General features: G+C 43.4%; 1 protein-coding gene across 1 annotated transcript in view; it reads left to right on the top strand.

The window, feature by feature from the left end:
- NARS1 (asparaginyl-tRNA synthetase 1) overlaps positions 1-9,675 on the top strand; it is a 217,003-nt gene extending 207,328 nt beyond the window's left edge. The window contains exons 14-15 of the mRNA XM_085630181.1: positions 1,109-1,240; positions 8,435-9,675. Of these exons, the coding sequence (XP_085486307.1) occupies positions 1,109-1,240; positions 8,435-8,566 (264 nt within the window). The 3' untranslated portion in view covers positions 8,567-9,675. The remainder of the gene's footprint in view (positions 1-1,108; positions 1,241-8,434) is intronic.
- The last annotated feature ends 13,104 nt before the right edge of the window (positions 9,676-22,779 follow it).

The following is a 22,779-nucleotide window of genomic DNA, read 5'->3' as shown; positions in this document are numbered from 1 at the left end:
ACTTTTTGTCACCAGCAAGCAGGGCAGCCCTTGCATTCCAAAGTTCGAGCCCATTCCACAAGGGCAATTTCCACCTCAATGGCACTTTTTGCAGGTGTGCCCATTGCAGACATTTGCAGAGCGGCAACATGGAAGACGCCGCATACATTTACCAAGCATTACTGCCTGGATACGGAACTCATGAAAGACGCTGCAGTGGGACAAGCGGTGCTTCGTCACCTATTTCATTAGAGGTGTGCCCTTCCTTTCATCCCACCATCCTTTCTTCTATACGCACATTTCTCTATTGTGTTTCCTACTATGTTATTTCATTGCCTTTTGGTACTTTCTATTTTCACGTTGATATGTTGTTATCTGGTGAATTCATATACTGTACCATTCGAAATGTGCTCATCATTGCTTACTACTCTGATTCAGGCATGTGAATCTATGAAAGATACCATAATACTGGATAAGGAATGCGTTACTTACCTGTAACTGCAGTTATCCAGTATTGGTATCTTTCATAGATTCACATGCAACCCACCCACCTCCCCTGGAAGGACTCTCTTGGATCTCTCAGTGATACAACTACTTAGCACTGTGCTTACGAAAATCTGAGGGACTAGAGCTCCTTCCAGGAATGTTCCAGAGGGTGGTGATAGCTGATTGGCTCTACTCCAAAGTGTGGTCCTTTTTTACAAAAGGACATGGATATGATACTAAGGTGAGGCCCTTGGCCTATTACTCTATATGTCTAATGAGACATTACTTTATTTATGTACCGGGGACTCCCATACTGACGACGGGGAATGATTCAGGAATGTGAATCTATGAAAGATACCAATACTGGATAACTGCACTTACAGGTAAGTAACTCATTCCTTCTGGTCTGCACAGGCACCATTTATTTCACATACCTTCAGTACTAAAATGTTAAGATGCTTTGCTGCTGCTCAATACTACAAATCTAGAACATTTACCACTGTGTAATAATTGATACTGCAATATACCCAATAGAAAAGGTCAGTATGCTGCTGTGTGAAAATAAAACGATCCATCCATTCAACCATTGTTCAACGAATTGGTATTTTTGGCATTGAAATATCTTGTTTTCTTAATTTGGTAGGTGGACGTTCTAATGCCCAATGTTGGAGAGATTGTAGGTGGATCGATGCGTATTTATGAAAGTGATGAGCTATTAGAGGGATATAAGAGAGAAGGGATTGACCCCACTCCTTACTACTGGTATACGGATCAGGTAAGGGAAATTATATTAATTAATAATTGACATTCAACTCTTAAGTAGCTCTATGTTTTACAGCAGAATTGACAGTCTGATCATTGCAGGCCTCAAGCTGTTAGATTCATCAACACTGTATAAGAGTGAAAAGCAGCACTCCTATTTTAACAGTTTAACAGCGTTTGATCTTTTTTTGCCCATAGTACAGAAATGCACCTGATAACGAAGTGCCTGATTCACAGAAAATCTTTTTGAAAGTCTCAAAGCTATATATCTTAGGGTTTCTAACTTTCTGGATTATACAGAAACCTCCATGTGTACCCAATGAATCACAGTCATTAGTTTCCCTATGTGTTTCTTTTCCTGTCTGCTTCCACATCATGGCAATTGTCTGCACAGTGGACTAAGTGCAGTCAAAAGAGTGTTGGATCTGTGCATTACCACATGCAACTTTGTTTCTGTGTTTTTTTCTTCCAACCTGGAAAATATTTTTCCCAGTGGTGAAACATTTCTCTGGTGGCTGTTTCTAACTGCGGATTCCTCACATTGTGAATACCCCAGGTGCCAGACTGGGTCCAGAGTTTTCTTCAGCAACTCCGTTGTGCGTTAGTAGGTGGTGTTGTGTGACTCTGTATCGGATCCGTCACAACCCAGATGTGACAAAAAGGCCTCTACAAAGCCACCACCTCTGCGAGCTGACATTCGTTTTTTTTATTACATGCCTACCGACATGGATCCCGGCAGGACTGAAAGACTTAATTATTTTTTTAATTTGCAGTGTGTAAGGGACTTCTCCCACCAAAAATGGCATGGCTCATGAGGTCTCTCTGACGTTTAGGCTCGTCACATGACTTTCGCGACGTGTGAGAAACTCGCTCAGATGAAGCAGACGGTTGTTCGGGACTGTGAAGCCAAGCTCTACGTCGCCATACTTGGCAGAAAAGGCACCTACAGCCTGATCCCACTTTTAAGTTGAGAGTGTATACTTGTTCTCGTTCCTGAGGCCGATCCTACGAGCGCTCTCATCCGAAGCAATCAGATAAGACGAAGAAGAAGCATCATAAGAGGATAAAGTATGTCCCTCTCATTCAGCCACTCCCACAATGAGAAGTTGATTGGTGCCCCAGATACCTCCCAGTCACAGTATCTGCCTCTGACCTTGGAGCCGATCCCGGCTTTAGTCCCAATCGAGAGTCCCTGGGTCCATTGGTGATGCCGCTGCAGATCTAGGCATCCAAGAAGACAATGCTGTGTCTCTTCGGTACCTTACCCGATCCTTCGGGAGTGTCTTCATGCCCTAAGGATCTGAGGCAGACTCCATTTGGGCTACTGCTTTCAGATTAGTTCCTGATACCGAATGTGTCTCTCTACCCTGTTCCGGGGCTAATCCTAGACTCTGGGACCCATGCCTACTTCCTTGCCCCACATGGCACCAAGACTTCCACGACTTACGCCGGTGTCCCAAGCATTGGTGCCAGCACGGACGCCACAGTCAAGAAGCTAATAGTACTTTTGGACTTGAAAAAACATTTGCCGAGACCTCAACCGAAGTTGCACCTTTCACGCCACTTGCATACTTAGTTTGTAAGAATTTCCACTTCATTATAACCTGCCTTGACCCTAATGATGATGATACCGCAAAGGTTTATGATAGGAAGCTCAGTGACCTCGATTCCAACACAGAAACTGCCCTACATTCACCCACCACTGGCAGAAGAGACTGGCTCCTTTGCCATGGTCATAACAAACGCAGCAAGATGGAATGCTGAAACCTTTCAACCACTCTTCCCCCAGTCAAGAGATCTGGGCTCAATCTATTGTTCTTTTGCTCACTATGCCACCCCAGTTTGGATCTAGCCATATGCAGATTAGTCTTGACCCTGTTTCTCATGGGAACAGTCCAGCCCGAACTGCCAGGCGAGGTCCTTCCCGGACAGGAAACAAGCACCCTAGGACAGGTTTCGGGATATCACCCCTCATCAGCTAGGCTAACTTGAATCCGGTGACGAAGCAAGCATGAGAGCCATGTCTGGGCATACTCATCTCACTTACAGCAAAAATTACAGCACAAACAACCGGTCCCAGGATGCTCCCTCAGAAAAGCCCCATTCTGAGGTTGAGTCCCCCTTAGTAGTATTCATCTTACGAGGGTGGGACGAGGGGGCAAATGATGAAGCATGCCACATTACGTGAGTGAGCCATCCTTGTCCAATTCTTGGAATTGCCTTGAGATTAGGTTAAGCACAGGTAGCAGCTCACAGGGAACACTTTGGGTTCCTGAAAATGACCTGCTGATCAGCTGAATAGGCAGACAGCAGACTCCCTGGGATACCACGCAACATTTTAGTGTTTACATAGGATGTTAAGGGCAGGCGTAAGCCCTGTAATGCTCTACTATTTCTCCCTTTTGTGTGATTCCCTTGAATCATCAATGTAGAAGCTTTTGGATCAAGACAGTACGGCCATTCTTCCTCATAGGAAGGATGAAGCAGTGCTTAGAAAGCCAGTAAGGTGATGGATTGCTGTTCGTCAAAGGGATTGACTTCCTTGGTCAGAAATGCTGCTGTTGCCTAGAGGACCAGTTTGTCTAGGAACAACAAAGTGTATGGTGGCCACAGACGATGCCTGCAGTTCACTCACCCCCCTGGCCGATGTTATGGTGATGAGGTAAACTATCTTGATGGTAACAGGCAAAAGACAACTCTGCATGGCCTCAAAAGGAGTGCACACGAGATAGGTTTGAACCAAATTAAGGTCCCACTGCAGTATCCGAAATGGTGTTTGTATTGGAAATAGTGTTGGTGTGAGCAGGTGAGTCAACCCCTTCTTAAAAGGCATAACAGATGACTTGAAGAGAAGGTTGATCTAGTAAACATAAAAAGGCCAAAGATATGGTAAATAACCTTTAGTTAGTCACAGCAAGGCTTTGCTGTACCAGTGAAAGACAAAACATAAGAATGTCACATAAACTTGCTTGCAGGTGTTGAACCTGAGGGTAGGAATACCAGTCGACCTTCTCATAGCATCCTGCTTTTTTGGTATCTGGACATCTGACTGCTAAAATAACACCAACCACTTCAGGAGGAAGAATAAAGGCCATCTACTATCACTGCTCATTTGCCATGAATAGAGGAGTAGGTTGTGCAGGCTTAGGTGCAAGACCTGGCCCTGCTGCAGACAAAGGAGGGTTTCCCCAGGGGGCAGTCGGTTCGGAGGATAACTGCTTATGGCCAGAATTTCTGGGTGCCCTACTCAGTCTCTCCTGATCTTTTTCAGTACTCTGGACAGAAGACAGAGGGACGTACAGAAGTCCCTGAGCCCCCAGTGTAGGCGAAACGGGCGTCTCCTAAAGATAACTACTGTGCGAAAACATTGATACTGCCTGTTCTCTGTGGTGGCAAATAGATCGAGCCAGAGTTTTCCCCATTGTTCGTAGACCTGCTGTGCCAGCTCAAAGTATAAATGCCATTCATGAATTTGTCTGCCCTGGTGTTCAAAGATCCTGCCAGGTTCTGTGTAATCAGAGAGACGTCCTGAGTGTTCAGTCTGTTCCAAAGAATTTTACCCTACTGTTACTGGCCCCATGGCCCACACTGCCCTTTTATTTGTAGTACCAAATGGTAGTTGTGTTGTCTGTGAGCACCTGTACCTGTTTCCCCTTGATGGTTGGGAGGGACGCCTTCAGTGCGAAGCAAATCACTTGCAACTCCAGCAAGTTGATGTGGAGTCAAGCTTCTGCCAGAGACCAGAGTCCTTTCATCTTCATCTCTCCTAGAATACCACCCCATGCCAACAATGATGCATCCGTCACAACAGTTATTGTTGTGGTCGAGCAACCACCACAGCAAGTATTTCTCGGTCTCCTTCGACACCTGTATGGAGTCAGACAATTTGCCTTTTTGCTGAGCCCACTGAGACTGCAGATCCCACTACATAGCCCGTATGTGCCACCTGGTCAAGCGGCCAAGAAGCCTGGAGCAGATATCACTGAGACCCCGGCTGCAGGCCGAAACTTTGGGATCATAGCCCGAATGTCCTGGACTTATTAAGGCGGAGGATTGGCTTGGAAAAGCGCTATATCCAGGAGGGCTCTGATAATGGGTACTCACTGTGAAAGGGTCAGGTGTGACTTTGGCATTTTGATAGAAAAACTCAATGATATCAACAGGTTGTCTCTCGTCTGGAGAGGGTTTATGACTGTTTGACGCAAGACTGCCTTCAGCAACCAGTCATTGAGGTATGGAAGACTGGTATTCCCAATCTCCGCAGATGAGCCGTGACATCCACCATCACTTATGTGAAGACCCGAAGTGCACTGATCAATTCAAAAGGAAGCAGTGAGAACTGGAAATGCTTGTGGTCTTCCTCAAACCGCAGATAGTCTGTGGGACTGCCAGACGGGGATTGCAAATAAGCGCCTTACAAGTTGAGCACCACCATCCAGTCTCCTAAATCCAGGGCAGATAGTAATTGGGCCATAGTGAACATCTTGAATTTGTACTTCCAAAGGAAGAAGTTTAGAGGGTGAAAAATTAGGATGAGACAAGGGCTTTTGTCCTTTTTAGACACCGGAAAATAACAGGAGTAGCAACCAGTCCAGATCTCTGTCAGCACCCTCTTTACTGCTCCTTTGGCCAAGAGACCCAGAACTTCTCCTTGGAGTATGAACAAGTGGTCTTCTGGGAGGTTTTGCGGTATGGATAGCATGCCTATTGGGGCAGAGAGGAAGGGTAGGGAATAGCCATGTTCTACAATCAGGAGCACCAATTATTAGGAAGTGTGATGCTCCTCTAATCGGGGAGGTGAAAGGTTGACCTCCTACCAGCCGATCACGTGCCGCGGAGGGCAAACTAAAACAGTTTAGCAGTGACTGCAGGAAGGGGTGGAGTTTGGGTGGAATGTTATCCCTGTGGGCCTGAGCATTGGTGGTCTGTTCCCTTGCTCTGCTTCTAAAAGATTGGGAGACTCACTGCCGAGGTTCGTATTGACGTCTTTGCTGGAAACCCTTTCCAAAGCCTCGAAAGGGGTGAGTGGTGTGGGGAAGTTGGCATACAGGTAGAGCAAGGCCGAAATATTGAGTTGTGGCCTTGCTCACTTTGAAATGTTCCAATGCCAAGTTCACCTTTGCTCCAAACCGGTGAGAACTGACAAATGGCATGTCCAGAAGGAATTGCTGTACATCTGAATAAAAGCCTATGGAGCCTATTCAGGCATGGTGCCTTAGCACCACACTGGTGCTGGCTGCCCTACCCAGACATTCGGTCATGTCCAGGCCGGATCTGATGGTGTATTTCGCAGCTCCCTGAACGTCCAAGATTAGTCTTTGCAATGTGACTCTGACGTCATCGGATATAGCTGGCAAAACCTCAACCACTTTGTCCCACAGTGTGTGTGTGAATACTTGCCCAGGAGACGAGATGTATTCCCTAATCTTTGCACAAGGCCGGCAGGCGAAAGTATGTGTTGTGCAAATGTTTCCATTAGCTTTGAATTTTTGGGGAACTTGTTGGGTTGGCATTTGGGTTCAGTTGGCTGGTGAATTCCTGCACCACAAAATTCTCCTGATTTGGAAGCTGTAGTAGACAATCTCTGCCAGCTTGCGACTTGCCTACTGAGGGGTGAGGGGGCAACATCCTGGTTTTACCCAGGTTTTTAACAGTATGTCTGTAAATTCCTTATTGAAGGGCAGGAGGGGTTCTTAGTTTGATTGTGCAGGGTTGAGTTTAGTTTCGACCTCTAGTTGGCAAAATACGATCTAGGACTACTGTTAGGCTCCTGATCACTGTGGAAAATAAGGCAAAATCATATATAGCTATAGCCAGGTTAGGTGAGGACAGACCAATGTCTGGGGAAGTGTCCACACCACTGGTGTCCTGAAGGTCTTCAGAATATGTCTCCATCATGATAAGTGTTACTTTGATCATCATCATCATCATCTTCTAGGGGATAGTCTAGTTCTGAGTGTGTGGAAGGATTCGTTTTGCAACCAGACAAAATCTGGATCCGTTTGGTGTTGGCGGCCCAGCATCGGTAGGGTACCTGGTGGCGGCCCTACAGGGCACCAATTTCTGGAAAATAGTCTGCACCAGTGATGGGGTCAGAGCCAGTCTTGAGGCCAAATCCAAAGGGGGACTGGCATTTGGTCGAGTGTAGTGGTCTGTGTTGGGGAAAGATCCTCTGGCTGGAATCCACCTTGTATCCATGAGACCCGAATGCCCTTCAGACGGGCCCAGTGAGGCACCAAAAGTTTTATCCATGGCCAGGTGAAGCTCATGTAGCTGTTGTGGCGTTTCTGTCTGTTGCCGATTCGGATGGGTCAGGACCATTGACGGTGTCTCTTTCAGGTGTGGAGATTAACTTTGTGGCCTGGAGGTGCCTGTAGCATTGCTCATCCCTAAATGATTGGAGTGGCTGGATGAAAAGGAGCTGTGCTTGTATATTTTACAGAATTTTCTCGTCTTATTCGAGCCTTTTGATTACCAGGAGCGAGAACATAGTCTTGACTTTGACCGAAAACCCTTCTTTGATTTCCTGAGTTCGGCACCGACAAGTTTGGCCTCATGTTCCCAAATGGCCTTTCTATTAATTTTGGCACAGCAGCAGCAGAGACGGTTGTTGTGGGTGTCAATAACCAACATTTGTCTATTACAGGCATGACAAAGTTTGAACCCTGTTGTCTTAGTAGGTGTCATTCTGCACACTGTAAAGTTAGAGGTAAAAAATCTCTATCTGGTATGACAGGATTTGGAAACTGCGGATACGCATTAATATACACATAAAGAAAGAAACAGATGCCAGCACGCGGAGGTGATATATATATATATATATATATATATATATATATATATATATATAGGGGCAAAGACGCCCTATCCAGGGTGGGACAGAGCCATTGCGAATCTGTACAAAAAAGCGACCAACTACTGACGCTTAAGGGAATTGTTACTGAAGTTTCCAGATCCAGGCTGAAGCCTGGGGATATTCACATGGTGAGGAATATTCAATTAGAAGTCTCTATCAGAAATTTGCAATACTTCGATTATTTTCCACATTCTTTGAATTGAAATTTGCATTTTTCAACCACAGATTCATATTTGTGCATACTAAAATTGAACATATGTGTGCAAAACGATTTGTGAAACAATCAGTATGTGCTTATTGACTTTGGGTATTTCAATAAATTGTAACATAGTGATATTTTTTCTGTTGCAGCGTAAATATGGCACATGTCCTCACGGTGGATATGGATTGGGATTAGAGCGATTCTTGACATGGATTCTGAATAGACACCACATCAGGGATGTATGTTTGTACCCTCGCTTTGTCCAGCGCTGCAAGCCTTAACTCCCTTTGCTGCCATTTAGTAGACAAAAGAATGGATTTAAGAAAAGTGAACTTTTACTTGAAGATGAACAGTACATTGCAAATACTTATGAGGGAGAAGAACCCTTTCCTGTCTTCTTTCAACGGTTTCATTTGCTAAACAGTAATTTTACAGTATGCCGTAACTGTTGTTAAAACCTTTTTAGCAAATCTGTTCTAGTTGGATATTGGCACGGTTGGAAACCTCTTAAAAGTTAATTCATTTAAAAACATTTATTTTGGTCCTTAAACACTGATTTATTGAATATTATCGCAATAATTGAGTCATTGATTTTTCTGAAGCAGTATCATGTGTTTCAACTAACCTGACAGTAATTATATGCTGTAATAATGTGGACTCTTTTGTCACGTGGAGTAAGATGTTTCAAAAGAATGATCATACTGTATGGCATTTCATATTCCAAGTGGCCATCTAGGTTGATACTAGTATGTAAATTAAAAAGATATACGAGTGTTAGTAGAAAGGCATGACTTTCTCCTTCCCGAAAGCCATTTGCTTATTCCTCTAAATATTTGTTCTGTAAATCAAAATGAGGCATTGCTCCTTTTTGCACCTGAGCAGCTCATTGTGAAAAAGTGAAAATGATAATTGAAACTGATAGTGGATAATGATTTTATATTTGGACATTATACTTTCATGCTATTTACTGTACAAACCTCATCAACAGTAGTATATTAAATCAAAAGGATTTTGGAAAGACTGAAAAACTCATCATTTTGTAATCGTGAAATGGCATCCCACAGCTGTTTGCATGATTTTTTATGTTTTTGTTCTCCAAATGACCCTGCATTCAGTAATCTATAAGAATAAAATGTACTGTTCTCTTGTAGTAGGAGCATCTTTTAAGAAGGAATTACAATATAATTATATTGAATATAGATCTTTTACAGCTTGACTAATCGAACACATTAAGTAAGTTACGGGTATAATAAAAAGGGACCCATTTTATTACACCGCATAGTCCTCCACTGATCTTCATTAAATTAAAACGCTTTGTATTTGAGTCTTTGTTTGCTTAATGTAAAAATCATTGTTTAATATTGAATCCATTAAATACATGGGAACACCAGACAACTGTTTTCATTTTTTGTAGTACTATGGTTCTATGATTGTACATTTATTGCTATAAGTGATCTACCCAGCTCCGTTTTTGATTGCACCTTATCCACATATGAACCTTTACTACAATGTTTAAATATCATGAATAATGCCTCTGGCATAGATGCGCTTTAGATTTTTATACAAATCGATATTGCTATATTCCCATTGAAAAAAGAAAGGCGAGCTGCAATGATGCTGAAAGTAGGTAAAAACTGAAGCTATTGAAAATAGCGGAAGCATCTTGGTTTTTAGTTTCCTTCTGTGCAGCTCAGTAGTAGTGTAAGAGTCTGGGTTGAGTCTCAAAACACCCAAATTACTTTGCCACTTGCTTCTAGTTCGGCAGAAATGAGATGACGGACTGGGAGATCTCGCGCCAGGTTGTTTATATACATTTACACAGTGAGGAACATCTCTATAGACTGAGCATAAGGCTTTAAAATTGCTTGGTGTCTGTAATTCTCCAGCTAGTGTAGCTTCCTACACTGGCTGCCCCAAAAGTTATTTCACTGCTGTATTGTGCACCATTAAAGTGCTTATCTTGGCTATTTTATGCATCCCCAGAGAGACTGTGTTGCTGTAGTCTATCCTTTAACCAATCACAGCTATTACTGCTATGCTGGTACCCTCTTACGTGAGGCTGGGTAGGATTTTTCCTAATAGCCTCAGGTGGTAGAACAAGGGGATGCTATGGGTGGGAGTTGGGAGAGCTGAATGTGAAATTTAAAGTACAGGTTGCATATAGCCTACTCCTAGGCCTGTATGAGGGGACACATACACTCACTTGGCCACTGCCATGACTACCATCTAGGGTGAGTTTAATCTAAGGTGGTTGGTAGATGTAGGGGCATTTATCTTCCCCATTGTATTGTTTTTAACTTATCAGCAGTAGTCACCTGATAGCTATTCATATATAGTATGAGCTGGATGTTGCCCTCATTAAACACGTACAACAGAAGCATGTGGCTTTAGCCAGTCTGACATCGATGGTTAAAAAGTTAAGAGAGCGTGTTCAAACCAGAGGAACCTCATGGTATATGTTAAGTACCTAACTGAGGAAGGCAAGCCTCTTGAGTTCCACCTGAATGAATTCATAAAATCAATGAAGAACCATGCTGCAAACACTCCCATCTTTAAGCCTTTGCAATAGAACAATGTGGTTCACTGTGTCAAGTGGCACATAGATCAAAAAACACTAGGTCACTGACTGCCATCATCCACAGTCCTGCGAGGATTTTTGTGATTGCAGGAAGCAGTGAAATAGTTCTGCAGTGGGATAGGATAGAAGGTTCAACCTTCTCTCTCTTTTTTTTTTTTTTTTTTTTTTTTTTTTTGTAAGCCTGACACGAGTATTTGTAAGGTATAGATCAAAGGGCTCAAATGGTCCGGATTTCACAGGACGGGCTAGAGCCCCCTCATTGTTAATGCTATCTTTGTTTGTTAACTGGTGGAAAACAGCCAAATAACATCTTAGTTCTCATTGTGTTGCCAATATAGAACGTTGAACTTGGTAGAGTCTCTCTCACAGGTCATCGTCTGGGGGGGACAAAGTACCTTGTGAGGCTATTGCAAAGTTCTTGCTAATAATTGAGCATATATTTGTTTACTTCTATTAAAAGACATCACCGAGCCGTGACATGATTTAAAGCATATTTATTCTTGAAACCCAGTGATGCAGCTGCAACCTCATCTCCTGGTCTGCAACTTCCACCCCAAATTTAACATCACAGTTCCAATGAGGAATTAAGAACATAGAACTTAAGTGTATTTTACTCCAGCACCGAGAACCAAACTCACCACACAACCCCCCCATACACAGACAAGCAAACCCAACAAAAAACACCCACTTGCACGGAGTGACAGCATTTGGAATTACACACACCGTACAGGGAGCTAATCCACAACAAACCTGTCCAAATTCTCAGGAAGCCTGATGGTGTACCTGCACTTTGTCACAACTTCTGTACCAGCCCTCTCACTGTCAGGCACAACAGGGGTGAGAGCATCGGGCGGCCCTGACTGACTACCTAAACTAGATTCATGTTTAGTGGCACCCAACTAATGACAACTTTTAATCTCACTGTAAGCCCGCAACCACCAATGGCAAGTTTTTCTCCATCCTCACCCAGCTGACATTAGTCTGCTCCATCACACATGGGCAACACACCGAAATACCATCCCTTCCAATCTCTGAGATTTGCAAAATTTCTGAACGATCCGACAACCTTGAGGGGGTCTGGCGAACATACTTCCCCTCTTTCCCCCTCCTAGACTGATGAGCCATATTCACATGCACCCTTGTTTCAACGTCCAAGGTCCCCACTGCTTATTGAAATACGACTTCCTGAACACTTGGGCCCTTTCAACCGTATACTTGACTACCTCCAGAGACTAATCTTTATGTCTTTCCAGTGATATTTAAGCAAGATTGAGTTTTGCAAATTGTTCTCTCGCTTAAGATTATAAAGGCTATATTTTGTCAATGTAAGCGTAACCCAATATGCCCAAACCATTTTTGTCACTTTCTGTTCCCAGTGTCTACTGTGTTAAATAGTCAACTCCAGTGTTCCAATTATCATTTGGTTGAAGTGTTCAGCAGCCCCATTGCCAGCTGCATATTACAGGGACATGATCCTTTGCAAAATGTCAATGCACACAAAGAATTCCTTGAGGGTACTAGAATTAAATTGGGTGCCATTGTCACTTGCCACAGAACTTGGTATTCCTTCTCTCTGGAAAACTTCATCTAAGAATTTGCAGCATGAGCTAATTCCGTCAATAAAACAAACTTTAGGAACAAGAACAAAAATACAATAGTACCAAAACATACCTGTGCATACCAGACTCCTCAGTTAAATCAGCGGATATGTGGTATAGGTCATAGGTATAAAGGCGCTTCAAAGGAAAGACACATACATATCATGTAATTCACATATATGACGGTGCTGTAAGGTGTAGAGAAACCGCAAGAGCTCGACGAAATTGTTTATCAAATCCCCAGCACACGTAATTATTAAACTTGGTTTCTAAAATTGACCGTCTGTAAGTCAGATACAATACATAAACATCAGTGAGTCATATGTGAAGTCTTCTTCTTTGCTCTTTATTTCAAGAATCTCTCAAATGAAACATCACAGTCACAGCCAACACGTGTTTCGTCGTATAGGGAAAGTGATCCCACGACTTCCTCAAGGCTGTGCAGAAAAAAACAGTAGTAAATACCAACTGACATCAAGAATTTATGGATAGAGAGGGGTCACTAATCAAAGAAATGCAATCATTATAATCCGACAAGCATTGAAAAAGTTTTATATATAAAGTGGATTTCCAAACATAGGTTATTAATGAAGTGAAAAGAAAATGGAAATTGTGGCGCAATTCAGTGAGAACATAGATATGTATCCTATGTAGTCCAAAAGCAAGGCAAAGGATAAAAGAATGGAGAAAATTAATGTGTACGTACCAACAAGCGTGATATGAACGGTTCTAAAATCTGCTAAGACGGGACCACAAGGATGGAGAGAGAAGGGAGTAGATGTGAAAACACACACGTGATAGAATCTCGCCTAATGTGAGAGGATATGTAAAATAAATCCTCGGAACCAAAGTAGCAAAGTGAGCATCGAGCCACCATGCCAACCCGTGATAATACACGCAAACACCAGGGCCCCATGGCCAAGCATAATTACCTATTTTCTATCCAAATATGTTACTAATGAGTAAAGAGAACAAAAAAACAACAAGAGAAACCAAATTAATGCTCTGTTCCCTTGATTCTCGACCTAATATAACGCTAAATAACAAGACAAGACCTACTTCTAATGTGGTTAAAATTCCGGACCACATGGGGGTCTGATCCTTGACGGGGACACCGGAAATACACACTCTTTTTCCCAACGTAGCGTGTATATTGCTTTGATCTGTGAAGTTAGAGATAAGCCCATGAGTATTCTGCCTGAATTACTAGTAACAGGCTTTTAAAGCAAATACCTAAAAACTCAGAGATGCTGCTGTGTAAATACCACGAAAGTATGCTCAGATTATATCTCAAACATTCCCAGATTCCAAGTCTCTAATCACAAAGACTAAGCTATTGCGGTGGTCATTATCTACATTCGTCTCATTAGACGATCACTGCAAACTCTTACCTGACTTATTAGTTAGTGTCCCATGTATCTGTCCTCACTACCAAGATGTAGAGACGCCGAGTACAGCGGCCCGTTTTGCGTGTGTTTCCTTATCGCGTTCAAATCGCCGAGTGAAAATACCTCCGGGTGGCGCGCAATGCCCCGTGTCAGAACAATGGAAATAGAAACAAGCCTGGCAATATTCTTTTAGCGTAGGTAACGTTCTCTATGCCACTTGTAATTAATGTTTATCTCATTCAAAATCCACTAAGACCATAAACTAGAGTGTGACACGAGCTGTGATAAATATCAAGTTGATTATGGGCGTGTAGGACGTGTGTGAAAATCCCGTATTTGATAAGCCAGAGCAAATGTGCCTAATCTCCAGCATAATCCCATGCGAACATCAGTTAAAAGATTCGACGTTCTGAAAAGCGCACATGTACAAAAGTAGTATGAAGAGATATGAAAGTTTAGACAGCCCAAATTAATCAGGCGTGCATTTGACGTATCACCGTTGATGTATACACGAAAGTCCGAAATAAATCAAGTGCAGTGAGAGTATTAGTGAAACGGCAATGTTCGGATAGAACTGGCTATACTAGTATCCTTGGGTTCGTGTGCCCTTAGTGTGCCCTTGAGTCTCTCCATCTGCTGTGGCCATTAAAAATTAAAGTAGCCATGATTAGAATGTATACATAATATAAGCATAAAGAAAAGGAATATGCATACATTTGGACATAGACATCAACTATCAAACATAAATGACTTAATATTGTTAAAACATCGTCATCTACCCAGGTCATAATCAATTCGTACATCTGTATATACAGTGACTGTTACTTTATCTCATTATGTCACTGTGACAGGTACAATTATCTTCATTTCATAACAGTGAGTGAGCGCACATCCTATCTGCCTAGGAAATAATGTAGCTCGTGGTCGATATTTAAGCCACATTCTGTGCTCCTCAATTTCAAAATCCATAACGCTTCCTTGCGTCTTAGTGTCAGCTCTCGGTTCCCACCCCTAGGGTGTCTAGGTACATGGTCAATACCATAAAATTCAAAACATCTATTGGCAGTTTGTTCTGAGCAAATAGATGTGTGTGCCGCTATTGGGTATCTCATATCTCCATTTCTTACTGCTCGTATATGTTCCCTGATTCTGTCACGTAGGGGCCGGATGGTACTCCCGATGTATCTCTTTCTGCATTTACACTCTATAGCATAGATCACAAATTTGGTGAGACACGTAATGTTGGTCCTGATTTTGTAGGTTTTCCCACCCGGGCCCTGAAATTCAGTGATTCTAGAGTGCGCCCATTTGCATGCCGTGCATTGTCCACAGCCGGAAAACCCAATAGAATATTGGGTCAGCCAATTGTCTTTGTTCTTGGGTATTGGATAGCTAGGGCTCAGAATATTTCTGAGTGAAAAACCCCGTCTGTACGTGATATCTGGTTTGTCTGTGATCACTTCGCTGAGGGATTTGTCTGCCTTGAGTAGGTGCCAGTGTTTAGTAAGGCTCCGTTTAAGAATACCCGACCAGTCATTGAAGCTGGTAACCAGCCGTATTTTATTGTCGTCTTTGTTGACCAGTGTTCGTTCTTTCAAAGTGTCTGCCCTTGTGACTACATTTATTCTCTTTTCAGCCCTCCTCAGAGTCTCATGATTGTAGCCTCTGTTCTTAAATCTAGCTAGGGTGCTCCTTTTATGTGATTCAAAATCAATATTCGTGCTGCAGTTACGTCTCACCCTCACCAGTTCTCCAAATGGGATAGACCGAATTTGGTGCTGTGGGTGTGAGCTGGATGCATGGAGTAAAGAGTTACATGCTGTCTCTTTTCTGAACAATCTACTATGTAGACATTTGTCTTTGACATAAAATTCTACGTCTAGAAATGAAATCTTGTCTCTACTCTGTTGTGAGGTGAAGTGAATGTTATGTTCATTAGAGTTAAGATGTCCGATGAAGTCAGTGAGTTTGGTCTGGGATCCTGTCCATATCATAAAACAATCGTCAATGTACCTTCACCAGTACAGTATCGAATCATTCCATTCTGTGCCCAAAGGGCCCCAGATCCTCCTCGCCTCGAAGCAACCCATAAAAAGATTAGCAAAAGCGGGAGAAAATCTGGAGCCCATTGCCACACCCTGTTTCTGTCTATACCATTTGTCTTGAAATAGGAATAGTTTTTCTCCATCCTCACCCAGCTGACATTAGTCTGCTCCATCACACATGGGCAACACACCGAAATACCATCCCTTCCAATCTCTGAGATTTGCAAAATTTCTGAACGATCCGACCACCTTGAGGGGTCTGGCGAACATACTTCCCCTCTTTCCCCCTCCTAGACTGATGAGCCATATTCACATGCACCCTTGTTGCAACGTCCAAGGTCCCCACTGCTTATTGAAATACGACTTCCTGAACACTTGGGCCCTTTCAACCGTATACTTGACTACCTCCAGAGACTAATCTTTATGTCTTTCCAGTGATATTTAAGCAAGATTGAGTTTTGCAAATTGTTCTCTCGCTTAAGATTATAAAGGCTATATTTTGTCAATGTAAGCGTAACCCAATATGCCCAAACCATTTTTGTCACTTTCTGTTCCCAGTGTCTACTGTGTTAAATAGTCAACTCCAGTGTTCCAATTATCATTTGGTTGAAGTGTTCAGCAGCCCCATTGCCAGCTGCATATTACAGGGACATGATCCTTTGCAAAATGTCAATGCACACAAAGAATTCCTTGACGGTACTAGAATTAAATTGGGTGCCATTGTCACTTGCCACAGAACTTGGTATTCCTTCTCTCTGGAAAACTTCATCTAAGAATTTGCAGCATGAGCTAATTCCGTCAATAAAACAAACTTTAGGAACAAGAACAAAAATACAATAGTACCAAAACATACCTGTGCATACCAGACACCTCAACAATGGCACCCAGAAGGTTCACGTCCACATCACCCCATGGCAACTCAAGACAAGGTATTGGGTTTCAAAGGCGTATGTAATAGAACTGAAGTTTTGCCTGTGGCACAACAGTCCTAACGTTCCTGCACCACTCTCCATGGTGACATCCACCCCAGGCCTCTAGATCTGATCTTTAAACCTCAACTTGTTCTTAATGATACTTAAGTGACTCTCCAGATTAATTATCAAAATCTTTTACTGGTTACTGACTGTACAATCTAGCCTCCTCTTAGTAGGAAACCATCCTCCTCTAAATTTGTCTGACCTCCCTGTAGTGCTTGACATTTTTTTTAGTCCTTCCATTCTTTAAGAAATTTCTTACTGCCCCTAGGGTAGTATACTTATCAATATTCCTCTTACCATTCCTCCATAAAAATTCCTTTACTCTGCAAGATTCACTCTTGCTATTGCACAATCCTCGAAATAAACAGTCAACACACTCCTCCACGGGCAATTGCGCTGTACTCTTAAGTCAGCAACTCTGTCTTAAACCTGGTACATAGTTGGCAATATAAAAAGCCCCATAGACCGCTGCACTGCTGTTGTTGGATGCTAAAATGGCATTCAACACCATCTAATGGCCTTACTTATTTGCACTTCTCGAATGTTTGGGGTTTGGGCCCCGGTTTATAAGGTGGGTCAAACTACTATACACCGGTCCAACGGCGCAGGTGGTAGTCAATCAGCATACCTCCCGTAGCTTCCGTTTAGGGAGGGGAACTAGGCAGGGTTGCCCCTTGGTTAGAGGTGACCCCCTGATTAGAGGATTGAAGTGGACAAACCAACACGAGGACAGAATTTCGCTTTATGCGGACGACGTCCTGTTGTATGTGGCGGCTCCCTCTGCCTCGATCCACAGAATCTTGCATATCTTCGAGATCTTTAGCTCGCATTCTGGTTACACTATTAATTGGACAAAGTCTGTTTTATTCATGCTGAGGGGGCAAGTTCCGAGGCTGCATAAAAACACTAATATCACGGTCGCCACTGAGGGCTTTTGGTACTTGGGAATCTATATTACCTCACACCCTGACCAATTCTATGCCGCTAATCTCCAACCTCCTTTGGCCAGGTTCCAGAAAGATGTACTTGACTGGAGAACCTTGCCTCTTACCTTACTGGGTAGAGCGGCGCTCTATAAGATGCTGGCTCTCTCGCGTTTCCTATAAGCTCTGCAAAACACCCCTCACAGAGTCCCGGAGACCTATTTCCCCAGCATGGAACACGAGGTCAGAACTCTTCTATGGGAGGGGAAAGGTCCAAGTATAGCAGCGCGCAAACTGACCAGAGGATGGTATGATGGGGGGATTGCGTTACCAGACCTGAAGCTATACTATTGGGCCTCCCAGTTGGCAGTGGTTAACCAATGGGTGTTCGCACCACCATCCGAGCAGGCGTTCCACACGGATAGATGGGTAATGGCTAGGGGGTGATACCAGTATGCACAATATGGTCTCCAACCTTTTCTGTAGAGAGAGCTACTTCTGATCAGTGAAAATCATTGTGAGCTACTAGAGGCCAAGCCACTCGCGCAGTTACCAGACACCCTAATCCCATTTTCATTGAATCTAGTCTTATTGTCGATAGAGCCAAAGACTAGGGTTTGAACAAAATACTTTGACAAGGGGCACTATGACAGGGCTGCCGTGTGTATCATTGAGAGAGTGGTCTTTGGAGATGTATGAACATGTGTTCATATGAATGTCTATGGGTGAATGAGTCTGTGTTGTATGTACTTATGTTACAGATATAACACAAACATACAGCCATTTTTTTTAAATGCAAGAAATGTAAAGTACAGAAAATTGTTCTGCAAAAAAATGTCATAATATGGAACATTTTTCAGCATTTTATATTTCTCCACTTTAAAAATTGCCTATTATTAGTTATAAATATGACACAGTATCTACCAGCCACTGGGAGCAAGATACCTGCTTTGTGTAAAAGTGACACTTTGAAATGGGAGATAATTTAAATGATGAGTTTCATGGAATCTATACGTTTACTCTTCAGTTTAAGTTTCTCCCATTTCAAAGTGTCGCATTTACAAACAGCAGGCATCTTGCACCCAGTGGCCTGTAGACACGGTGCCATATTTATAACAGAATAATACAGCCATTTGTTTAAATAGGAGTAAATTAAAGTGAAGGAACATGCTTCATAAAATATTAAGATGTAAATGACTTTATTGAGAGTGGAGAAAAACATTGACTCAATTTTTCATTGAAATATTTTTATCCACTTTAAATTTCTCCCATTTGAAAAACATGACATTAATTTTCAGATATAAATAGGGTACAGTGTCCACTGGCCACTGGGAGCCAGAGGCCTGCTGTTTGTACATGCATCACTTTGAAATGGGATAAAATTAAAATGAAGAGTTAACATGATCATTAGGTAACATTTCGTTTTAAATTTCTCCCATTTAATGGCATGCTCCCCTCATCAATGGGGGAGGCGCTAATCACTTCCCTGTTGAAGCCCAGTAACTCCGCGGATTCTTGCGACTCACATAGACCGCTGTCGCTCATAAATTGTGACACAAAAATATAGGCTAAGTTAATTGTTAACTGATTAGCCCTTTTAATGGACAAACTTGTCCTTCCAGATCAATCGGGCTTCGTACTCGGACGGGCCACCACCCATAACCTTCGCACCCTATTCTCCATACTCCAGAACGTAGCTCCGGAATTGTCACTAGCTGCAGTGTTTTTAGATGCCACCAAGGCATTCGACTCAGTGGAATGGGATTATCTCCTTGGCGTACTGCAACGCATGGGCTTTCTCTCCCTATTCACGTCCTGGATACGATTACTGTATCAATGCCCCACGGCTAAAGTGTTAATAAACGGTCATTTATCATCTGTATTCCCCATCTCGAGAGGCACCCGTCAAGGATGGCCATTATCCCCCACTGTTATTTGCCCTCGCGATAGAACCCTTAGCGTCCCAGTTGCGTCCACACCATCAGGACAAGGCACTTCGATGCAGTATATGCCAAATCCTGATCTCCCTCTATGCAGATGATGTTACTCTTTATGTAAGAGAACCTCCGCAAAATATCAATCCGCTGCTGCCGGAATTCATTGTTTTTGGGAGACTCTCCGGGGTACATATTAATTGGGGGAAGTCACAAATGTTCCCCTTAACGCCTGCGGCCACCAGATTTTCCCTCGACTTCCCGCTGGAATGGTGCGATACTGACCTACGATATTTAGGGATCCAAATTTCTCGCGACAGGGAGGAATTGTTACGCCTCAATTATGGTACAGCCATTGATAGTCTCACAAGCAGTGTTACCCGTTGGATCTCCCTTCCTCTCCCGCTCGCAGGACGGGCTTCCTTGATAAAAATGGTGGTGCTCCCGCAGTTCCTGTATTTATTCATGAATATACCTCATCACCCAGGTCACTACTTTTTCAAAATACTTTGCACTGAACTGATTAGGTTGTTATGGGGTGGTAAACAGCCGTGGATAAAATGGTCGACACTCACGAGACCTTGCGCGCAGGGAGGATTCGACATTCCAGATTTTGTATAGTCTTTTTTGAGTTCACAAGCTCATTATACTTATTACTGGATCAACCCCCCCAGGTACATGCCACAGGTAGCGGCAGAGCACTGGCTAGATGGGATGATACACGCACCCATTCGCACACGCGACATACCACCCGCTACTGTCACGGGTACGGTTGACGCATGGCATCGCATCTCAGCTCTCCTTAGATCCCCCATGTTGTATTCACCGCGGCTTCCCCTGTCCTATCACCCCCACATGCCCATACTACAGGAATGTGGCTTTCACAAAGTATGTGAGCATACCAACATTACTTAATGGGATGATCTTTTTCATGACGTATTTCGCTCCTCTGACCATTTTTTTCACAAGATACAACGCTCTTCCCTTGACGTATTTCTCTATGTCCTACTCTATTGTTCCAGACTTCCCTCAGGAACCCACAAGTCTTGCACCTCTACATCAAATGCTGGGAGCCACTGATGCGGGACACTTGGTCTCTATGCTCTACCAGAACATACGCACACATCAGCCAGAGCCCCCTTGCAAATCCCGCACACACTGGAACACAGATCTGGGGAATGGAAGTATCTGATGAACAGTGGACAAATTGCTGCTTGCAAACTGCACAGATCTCTGCTAGCTGTACGTGTAACACACTATAAGTTCCTGCAGCGTCTCTACTACACCCCCTCCAAAATGTTTCGGTTCAAATTGAAAGACACAGATTTCTGTGAGAGATGTAACAGGCCGGGGGCCGGGTTCCTACATTGAGCCTGGGAGTGCCCAAATATGCAGGAATATTGGTTGCAGGTCTTCGAACCCCTGGAGAAGATTACATCTGTCACACTGGAGTGTAGTCCCTTACTTGTGCTTTTGGGCTATACCAAACAGGTCCCTAAGTTATATTGCCAATATATTACTATATCGCTACTGCTGCCTAAGCGTAGAGTGGCTTGCAGGTGGGGTAGGGGGGGCGAGCCCCGAAATTCAAGGAGTGGTTTGATGACCTAATTTATTGCCAGGAACAGCGCACCACTTATGCTGAAACACTCCCACGTGCTTCTAGGCCCAAGGATATATGGGACCCTCTCCAGAATTATCTTCGGATGAGAGATGCGGAGGTTGCGACCGATTCACTCCCTGTAGCAGGATCTTAATGTTGGCACTATATCTCCTTCCCCTTCTCATCACACCCTGCATTGCTGTGATACGAAATGTCTTGTGATTGAGAAGTCTCTTACTCTGTTGGCCCTCTTTTAGATACTACTGTCCGCTTCCCCATGATATGCGAGATAGAGGTCATGTGTAATATACTGTAGTTCACTCACCCAGAAACATATATAGTGCATCGCGTGTCATGTTATTGTACTAAGATAGAACAGACCTGTCACAACGTGATGTTGCATTATCCAAGATCTATCTCTTTGCTCTTTACATCAATGAGATAAGTATGATGAATATGCAAAAGAACTGATCTATGTCTGTAACATGAACCTTAAAGTCTGTAATGTATGTTACATTTGACGAAAATTAATAAATAAAAATGTAAAAAAAATCTCCCATTTAAAAGCATTTAGAAACATAATTTTGTTGACATGCTCCAGTACTGAGCTGACAAGGACTTTTATATAGGAGTTAAATACATCAGTGCTTCAGTTCTTCACCTCTGTGCCGCATCCCAGGTCATAAATCTGACTGCGTACTGATCATTATCAGGCCCTGCTATCTGCAGCCTGATGATAATATAAAATAAACACGGCCTTTCCTTAACTTTAAAAGGAAAATGTGACCCTGTGCTCACTTAAAAATTAACACAAGGCTGTCAGCTACTCTGAAGGTGGGAGGGAGCCACTGGTAGCTCACGATTGACTTGTTGGAAACACCTGTATCTAACCCCAAAACACAATCCACACAATCCACTACTGCGCACACAGTGGCATTGTGCAACAAAGAAACTGGGGTGGCACAAGAAACTAACAGCGCTCACACCCCTGTGGGAATCCGAATAACTCGGGACCTTGAGCAGTTGCCCGGGCTTTTAAAAATTGGACCTGATCAGTATTTCCTCAGTGGGGGACCTATGGAAGAGAAAGGCGATGGTCTCCTTTGCAGACCTCCAAAAGGAATACCAGTTGGCGGAGTCCGAGATGTTCCGATACCTCCAAATCGTCATTGTCCTAACCGCTGTTGTGACTAGCAGGGAGACAATACCTGAAGCCTCCCCACTGGAGGATAGGCTCCTGACATATCCCCTGCCCCGTAAAGCGATCTCGCTCACCTACCGCAAATTAATCAATAACAAACCCGACCCATTGGTACGTCTTCGGCAGCAGTGGGAAACGGACCTGGGATACTTATAGGACGACGACTGGCACGAAACCATTTCCTCCCCGAGGTAGGTGGCCATCCCAATGCGTCTGCGACTTATCCAACTGAAAACTTTACATAGAA

Source organism: Triturus cristatus, chromosome 2_1, assembly GCF_964204655.1.
Source record: "Triturus cristatus chromosome 2_1, aTriCri1.1, whole genome shotgun sequence".
Taxonomy (NCBI): Eukaryota; Metazoa; Chordata; class Amphibia; order Caudata; family Salamandridae; genus Triturus; species Triturus cristatus.
This window is presented reverse-complemented; position numbering and strand designations above follow the sequence as displayed.